General features: G+C 30.5%; 1 protein-coding gene across 1 annotated transcript; it reads right to left on the bottom strand.

The window, feature by feature from the left end:
• Window positions 1-5,540: 5,540 nt before the first annotated feature.
• LOC146999232 (uncharacterized) lies at window positions 5,541-8,991 on the bottom strand. The gene has a single exon (XM_085820206.1). The coding sequence runs from the start codon at window positions 8,863-8,865 to the stop codon at window positions 7,798-7,800; it is 1,068 nt and encodes a 355-aa protein (XP_085676332.1). The 5' UTR covers window positions 8,866-8,991; the 3' UTR covers window positions 5,541-7,797.
• Between the last annotated feature and the right edge of the window lie 279 nt (window positions 8,992-9,270).

The raw sequence follows: 9,270 nt of genomic DNA, 5'->3' as shown, positions 1-9,270 counted from the left end.
TGATAAATATAGCAGGCATAAATTCGCAAGTGCTCTTGAACTTCGCCAAACCTGATGCAACCATAAAGTTTAGAAGATATTTTTTGAAAAATCTAGCTACATCTTTTATGAAACCACATCTTCAGAATCGTCTGTCGCATTTCAAAGCTATTATTAGAAGGCTGGTAACAACAGAAGAGGACGAAAGGGACGAGAAACCACCTGCAAAAAAGATCAAAGGACGCTGGGCTGAGTGCAGTAGAATGAAGAATAATTACACTACCATAAAATGTTTTGAGTGTTCTAAGTTTATCAGCAAAAATCATCTGGGCAAGACAATACAACTTTGCAAACCCTGCTGCAGTGAACAGGGACAATCTGAAGAGGATTAAAGTAGCAAAAGATTTTTAAATTTTTCATTTGTGAAATTTATTACTTACCAAACGTTTCTTTAAGAAATATTTATAATTTGTAAATTTGATTTATGATCTTATAATTTTCATACAGAAAATAATACAGAATACTATATAACTTTAAATTGCATTTCCAATGGATTCCATTTTTTGAATTAATTAAAAATTCGTAATTTCCATCTTTATTGCTTTTTTCTGTTGTTCTTTTTTTCTTATATCATTTTTATTATCACAAATCACCTTATGAATGCCATGTATAAGATTAAATAGTTTCAAACACAAAGCAGAGGCTCGAAAAACGACCTGGCGTACTTCATACGCCGCCCCTCTAAAATTGTACCATATGCCAGCCCCTCCAGCTGAGGGTTAAATAACATGAAACACAATACAAAGTTTGAAAAATGAATGTCTGATTTTAGGAATGATCCAGTATTCAAAAGTTGCCAATAACAATACACTGATTCGGTTTTTGAGTAGCTGGGGTTAGCAATTTTTTTGGTTTGATCTAAATAATAAATCTTAACACATATCTATTTGAAGTGGGTTGTTGCTCATACTGGTTTTCTTTCATTGCCATAGAAGCAGGGAAGGGAGAGACTATCAGATTCCCAGGAAACCAAGTTAACATAGCAAATAGCACTTTTCTGATTTGAAGCAGCTTATTATTCCATTCACTCTATTATTATTAATCTAAGAATTACAGTTTTAGTAAATGTTAATACCTCTGTTTTACTCTTTCACCAAAACTATAAATCTTTAAGAAGTCGATGGATAAAGGAATTTTACATGCACTAAAATGAAGATATAGAGAAGTTTTTTAGAAAATGATGCTTGAAGTAAGATCATCTAAGAATTCTAGAAATATTTTAATACAAAATTCAATGTATGGGGAATGTCTGCAGATACTTTTAAAATGGCTGGCATAATTTATAGCCAGCTACCAAATTTCATGATGACAATGATTGGAGTTGAGGATATGAAGATTTTCAGCGATTAAAAAAAAAGAAAGATTTTCTGAATAAGACCATGAGAAGAAATGCTAAATGAAGACAGAACTAACATCTTTCATTGCAACGACAATGCCTTGATCATGGATCAATTTACAGAATGAAGATTATAGGTAATATGGTTTTAAGTCCAAAAAGATGAAATTGCAGAAGTTTCAACAATTCTGGATATTGGATTTAGTACTATATATCATATCCAGGGATAACTGTGATCCCATTTAAAAAATGATGAAAATTACCATGCTATACATATATAACATAATTTGAAACGATTCAGAATTTCATGAGCATTTCATTTCGAATAGCTGCCTATTATTTTTATCTCTTAACATTTTTAAATATCATTGTGAAATTTAGCTCACTTTTCTTGGAGGGGATGTAAGTTCTGAATATTTGAATATTACTGTATTTATATATATATTGTAACAACCAAATGTTTAGTAGATTAGCAAGATATATTTAAGTAAACAATGTCTTTTCACTTTACTTTTTAGGTATTAGATTAGAATTTGAAGAAAATGTATGCATATTAACAGGTGTTACACATGAGAAACTGCTACATACAAAAGAATGGTTCATAGATTAAACCCATCCAGTTATTCAATAAATTATCCCTAGTATTTTTACTAATGGGGTTTCCAGAGGGATTTTGCTACTTATTTTTCTGCAATGAGAATAAATAATATTTCGCAGTGTGCACAGCATCTGGGCTATCTACCACTTATATAAATAAATGAGTTTTCAACAATGGGTCCATGAAAGCAAGATAAAACCAGTTTATTTCTGTTTTCCATCTTTGTTTAACCTGAATACTTCAGCCAAAACTTTATAGGTATTTTTCTGTTTCGCTGGCGCAAATTTCACCAAGCAGACTTTATTAGCCACAACATACAGTATACACATAAAAAATGTTAACAAATGTTAGTTCTAAAAATTTTTTATTTTGAAGGCATAAATATTTTAATATCGTTTAAAATTTTGTAAAAAGCCAGTAAATAAAGACAATAAATTTGTAAAAAGATGGTAATTTAAGAATTTACTATGTTTTCATGGTTCAACATCCTGATTTGCTGGTTAGTGACCCCAAGTGATCTCATCTCACGTAAATTATCTTACAAAAAGCTAATTCTCTCAGTAATTATTTACATTAATTTCAACTGTGTCTTAAATCTTAATTTGGAATACAAGTTTAAATGCCCGAATTATTTCAATTTGTACGAATAGCTTACTCAGAAATTATGTACAACCACAGTGCTTTACTTCGCTAGTGCATTCTCATCAGAATTGGTGGATTTAACCCTTGATTTTGCCTTTTCTATATTTTCGCCTTCGAGTGAGCAGTGTGATTGCATCCTAATTGAATTAATTGCTCGAATGGTCTTAGGGCATTAAATTGAACTATCTTGTAAACATTCTACGTAATTGTATGACAGTATTGAAAGAAACAATCAATCTGATAAGAAATGGATGAGAATTTTTTTGAAAATGAGGCTTAAAAATATTACAAGTGAGGATATTCCGTTTGGCATCAGTTGTAACATTACTGGCAACTTTATTGCCTGCGCCGATAAAACGGAAAAGTACCACTTTATAATATCAGTTTTGTTGTTGTGTTTTTTTTTAAATTTCTGTACACCACGAACAATAATAACTTTTCCCATAAAAGATAAATTTCTTACCTGAGCACAGTTCGCTCATACAAAATGTCTTGTCATACTTGTCTTCTGTGTGACCTTGGCGAGAAAGTGAATTTGGCACATTTCTACATTGGTGAGAAACAAATGGTTACCAATATAACCACTTTTTTGTAAATACAGTCAAAAGTCTTTAGTTCAAATGTCCATAATCCGGACCTCAAAGCTACAAACTTTCTGCTCATACGCATTTATGCTTGAGCATAATACGTTTACGCATGCTCGTTTAATGTATAACGGACGGTATAAGCTAAGGTAAAATTATCTATTTCAGTTAATGTTGCAGATTGTGGTGTTCCTTAATCTTCTAATTGGATACGGCTTATTATTTTTTGCAGACTGTTAGAGCAATTTTATAAAAGTAAGTTTGAACTTTCGATTATGTCAAAAAGAATTTCCGATTTTGGAGCTGCCAAAGGATATACAAAACGAAAGCATGCTCGATGTCGATCAAACAAAAAGTGGAATTGCTGCAAAAAATGGATAAAGCCATATACTTTGTTTCTCTAACCATTCCAAAATCTGTTTATTAACTTCACGCTGCTCTGCCGGGGGGGGGGGGACATTGCGGCACACAATGAACTGGAAGTTGATCTGTCAGCACTATCTTCAGGGTAGATGTTTTTATTTTATTCGGCTTATTATTCTTTACTAAATATAGTATTTCATCTCGATGTACTCCGTCTTTGATATGATTTAAATCAAATTCCCCCGTCATTATAAACATCACGAATACACATCAAATAGTTTTCTGCTTGCAATTTTCTAATTTCGGCTATGCCTAATGCATGCTTTACGCATGCGCGCGTTGAAAGAAATGTTGAATAAAGTAAACAAATAAATATTAAGCTTTTTTTTTTTTTTGTAAATTTTGATACCCTTTACATCATAATTGCTCTTTATTTCATAAATTACAGTTTCATATTTTTAATTTTGTAATTTCTGCATGCCATCTTACCAGATTTAAACTGATGATCTATAATCCAGAATCGCAGAAGTTTCAACGAGTCCGGATTAAAGACTTTTGACTGTATAGCAGTTTTTCATTGCAAAATACTTATTGTGCTTACTATTTTCAATTTTCTGTCAATGGAAAAAGAAGTTATAGTTCATATTTCAGATATCACTAGTGGCAGTTGCTGAATTGCGGCCTCCAAAAAGAGAATGTAAAAAATTAATTTTCTCGTATGTTTACATGTTTTCTTTGTACTTATGTATCCTGTCAATTGTGAAACTGTCACCATGCAGTGCAACTAACACCTGTTATGGATAAGCACAATCATAACAACTGACACAATCATGACATAACAATCATAACAACTGTGATTCTGTTTGATATTCCTCCACAGGACATTTGATATGTCACCTTTTGTTTTTATGAATAGAAATACAAATTAAATGTTACTGCAGTATTTTTTCTTGCATTTATAGCGGGGATTTTTTAAAAAAGATCACAATTTGGAACCTGCTCTTTACAAAACAGCAAGCCCTGGATTATTTTCAAAGTTATGGGATCATGCAATTAAAAGAAGTGTCTATTAATGGACAAGATATGGTCATCTGGAAAAGAGCCAATAAAAGAGTAACAGACTGGAACAGTTACTCGCAGAAAGTTTGCACTCTTACCATTCTACATGAAGCTTCCAGTAAAACTGTACAGCTGAACAAAACAGTAGAAACCGATGAAAGCCTTTTTATGAAGTAAAGAAAAAGAACGGGTTGAATACTGATTGTTTATCAAATAAAAAAGCGTTAATTCCTTTAGAATCCAGCAGGAACTACTGTCACAGTTTTGGCAAGATCTCTGCTAACTTTAATGGTTGACAGGATAATACATAAGTATTATTTTTTAAATAAATTATATTAAATAAAATAATAAATAGAATTATGTTGTTTTTTAAATAAACTGCTGGCAACATTGTATTAAATAATATAATACAAATTTATGTTAAACTCCTTCTATATAGTATGTTAAATAACTTAATTATATAATGTTATATAGATAATGAATGAATTGCGAATTTATAGGTTACAGTAGCCCATTTTGTTTTTGTGGATGTTTGCAACAATTGGCAGCAAGGCAACTTCTTTTTATGCCAATGTCATTACAAAAGACAAGTAAAACTTCATCTCTCACTTAACTTTATACAGGTTAAAAGTTTAAAATTTTATAATTTTTGAATGATACATTTGTTCTGTAACTAAGTCTGATAAAATTAATGAGTTACATTTCACAGTCTGGATATTTGGGATTTGAGAAAGTAAAAAATTCAGAATGCCAGCTATACCTGGACCACAATCAATTCTACTCCTATATATCTGCAGTAAAATATCCTTTTTCTGTTTGTTTATGAAAGAAAAATCTGGCAAATCTTTCTGAAGAGAACTGAACATTTCCAATAATGTAGAAACGTATAAATGGTCACATAATAATTACACATTATGAAAACAAGTTTTCCTTGCAAATTTATTTGCACCGGTCTAGCTAGTCTTACATATAAAATAACAACTGTAATACAAGTAGTTTCACTTTATTAACATAACTTAAAAATGTCTTCATTTTACTGAACATGCTTCGAAGGTGAATATGAAACAAACTACTTAATACCATTAAAAACTCTTATGCTTTAAAAACTAAACAGTTCTACTTAAGCTTGTGAAAACACATAAAATATTTATCTAACAATGAAATAATTTTGAGGGAACACAGTATCTCACCAATATTTCCTTTCATATTTTGAGTTTAATAATGAAAACTGCAGTTGTACAGCATTTTAAAACAGTAAGACAGATAGAATTTGAAAAAAGAAATTACAAAAGTCTGCTTGCTTAAATATAATTTTAAATAAAAAATATTTTAAATTTCATTTTTTAAAATATTAATATTCTTACTTTAAATTTTGTTCCACGTGTAGAATTTTTTAAGCTTATTTTCTTTGTTTTAACAAAATGTTTTGCTGTTCTGTATATTGAAAAAAATGTAATTATTAAAATAATAACAAGAAATAAATAACAAAAATATTCCTTAGCATTTCTAAAACATAAATATCAACAAAAAAAAAAAAAAAAAAATGAAAGCACTGAAAAAATTTTGAAGTTTTCAGTTGCTAAAATAATTACTTTAAGGGTAATCTTGACTAAATTCTGCAATACTTTACCAAACAGATGTTTCAAAATATCAGTAAACACCATTTAATGTTACTAATTTGCTGAAATCCTTACCATTTGTACCAAAACATCAAAAATACATGACTTATTGTGATCAATAATTCAGTTAATATGATGAAACCATCATAAAATAAATTTTAGAATCAAAGTCAAGTCACCAAATGAAAGATAAATTCACTAAATAAGGTCAAAATAAATTATAAAAAATATTAAGTGACAAAGAAATGTCGCAACTTGAGGGGTTAAGTTGCCAAACAGTTTGTCTTTTGATTTCAGGCAACTATGTAAAATTAGGAAAAAAAGCAACTTTAGTTTGACATGAATTTTGAACAACTATAAGTTTTAAAGGGAATCAGACACAAGCCTTTCTTCCCGGGAAAGGGGGGTTAAACTTCAATATTCCCCCCCCTTAAAAAATAATTCTCTGTTGTTGCTTTTTTACTTATTTTAAAATTTTACATTGGTTTGCTCTCTTTCAGTGAGAAGAGATTAGTGAAAGAGGTAAGTGAAAGTATTTCTATGTCGATTATTATGAAAAGTCTTGATCAATATAAATATTTTTGAAATTAGAACTCTTATAGAAATCATGTAGTAAAAACACTGAAATGTACCAACTCATTCTACAAGTACTATTTGCATTAATTGAAAAAGAAAAATATTTGTAATTTAAAGACTTTTTTCACCAGATTATGATTCTAAAGTAATAAAACTTCACAAAATTATTAATACCATTTTTTTTAAATTTTGGAAACTTACTAATACTAGTGAGAAAATCATTTTGCCGCATCAATAATTACAAAAAATCAACACCTCAATGCAAATTGAATCTAACATCAAAAACCGCAAATTTTGAAATTCAGTATCTTGGTCGATTTTTGTTGCACGGCAACCAAACATTTTTTATACTGAATATTAAATTTTAAAATATAAATATAGGGACAAGAAGAATGTATGTAATGCTGGATTTTGTAATTTTTAACAAGATTGATTTCTGTAAATTTAAAACATTTCTGAACATATATGAAAAAACTTTCATAACTGGATGACCAGGTAAGCCAAGTAAGGAGTTTTGCAAACATGATGTATATTATTTACATTAAAATGCACATGTATGAAAATAATGCCAATAACAAAGTTTCCAAATCTTACTTAAATATGGACAAAGAAATGTGCTGAAGATGGCACATGCACTTGCAAAATTTTAGTTGCTGACACAATGCTTTAAAATAAACTTCACAACTTTAACATTGCTGAAGAATTAAAAAAAAAACACTGTAACCATTTTTAGGTCATTACACACCCGAAATACACTGAAAGCATATATACTTACATTAAAATGAACACATATGAAAATAATGCCCATTTACAATGCTTCCAAATCTTGATGAAATGTGAACAGACATATGTTCAAAATAGCATATACACTCGGCAAGTTGTACAAAGTTTCTATAGTTTCCAAAAAATAAGTAAAAATAAATTTAAAAAAAAAAAAAAAAGTTTCTGCTTTGGCTTAAAATTTTGGTAGTAAAAATTGTTTTAATTTCCCTTTTCATCTGACTCAGTTCTGTGTTCTAAAATTCTTTTAAGCTCCTCCATTTTCCGACACAGTTCAGCATTCTGCACTTTTAGACTCTTTATTTCATCTTCAAACACTTTGATTTTTAACTCTTTTTGCTCCCTAACACGATGCAAATCCTTTTCTAATCTATCCACTTCATCTTCCATCACTATTATTTCTTCGATCAACTGATCGTTCCTCAGGCGGTTGACATATTCTTCATGACACTCGTGGCGTATAAATTCTTTACCCTCTTCGGAAGTATCGAATGCATCTTCAATACTCCTACACTTTACTGAACTTTCATAATCTGGCTCTTCTAAACAGTGATCATCCATAATAAACTGCGTGGTATTATATGGGGCCAGGGCCAACCCACAAGCTGACATTTTTTCTCGAGTACGATAAGCTTTTCTCTCATCTCTTTCGTCCACTTTCTTCCTCTCGTCCCATGTCATTCTGGTATAAGGCTTCCACTTTCGCTTTTTAGAATGATTTCTGTGTCTCCTGTGACGTGATTTACTAGTTTTACTGGTAGTAAGATTAGAATTTAGTTTGTTATCCTGGTTAGAGCAACACTCGATTAGAGAACACTTTTCTCCTGAGGTATTCTGGGAATCACTTTTATTTTCTGGGTTAGAACGACACACAATTTCAGATTCCTTTTCTTCCACAGAATTCTGAGAACTGAGTTTGCTGTCCTGATTAGAGCAACTATCGATTTTGGTACACGTACCTCCTAAAAAACCCTGAGAACTGAGTTCATCATCTTGATTAAGGTTATGTTCGAATACAGAACATTTCCTTTCCAAAGTATCCTGAGAAGTTAACTCCCTTTCTTGATCAGATCCATATTCTACTTCAGAATATTTTTCTAACGTAGAATTCGGAGAAATGTCCTTATCAGGGGAATTCGGAGACATATATATATAATCATTATGTTTTCCATCACTGTGCTTTTCGCTTAGGGGCGGATTTTTCTGTTCAGGAGATTCCGACAGAAGAGTTTTTTGTTTCACATCTTTCTTTGAGTTAAATTCGCTCATTATAAATGCTAGAAGTACGAAATCTTAAATGAAATAGCTCGTTTACGTTACAATAAACGCACTACACCGTCTTCTAGTTTCAACACTGAAAACACAAGTCCATACTACTCTTTACTAAACATACAGAGTCGAGTTAAAATGTTCCTGGCTAGCGAATTGTTATTAATTACGGCCAAGAAGTTAAGCGCTAGCTTTTCTTAATAAGATATTAATTTAAAAGGAACAGTGGGCGTTCAAACACTTTTTTAAAATTAGAGATGTGAAACTTTGCATGCATATATATTTTACTATAGTTATATTAAATATCTCTGAAAGAAAATTCTGGCTCATTGCAATTAAATTTTTAAAAAATTTCTTTTTAATTGTCAAATTTGTTTCACACACAGATCGTATTTTATTCTCGAG

Source organism: Stegodyphus dumicola, chromosome 1 (genome assembly GCF_044657685.1).
Source record: "Stegodyphus dumicola isolate Sdum_Otavi_A_Nest chromosome 1, ASM4465768v1".
Classification (NCBI taxonomy): Eukaryota; Metazoa; Arthropoda; class Arachnida; order Araneae; family Eresidae; genus Stegodyphus; species Stegodyphus dumicola.
Note: the sequence above shows the minus strand (reverse complement) of the source record. Positions and strands in the feature narration are given on the sequence as shown.

Bases quoted from the DNA above. Each gene is read 5' to 3' on its own strand.
- LOC146999232 (XM_085820206.1), bottom strand. From the start codon at position 8,865: ATGAGCGAATTTAACTCAAAGAAAGATGTGAAACAAAAAACTCTTCTG.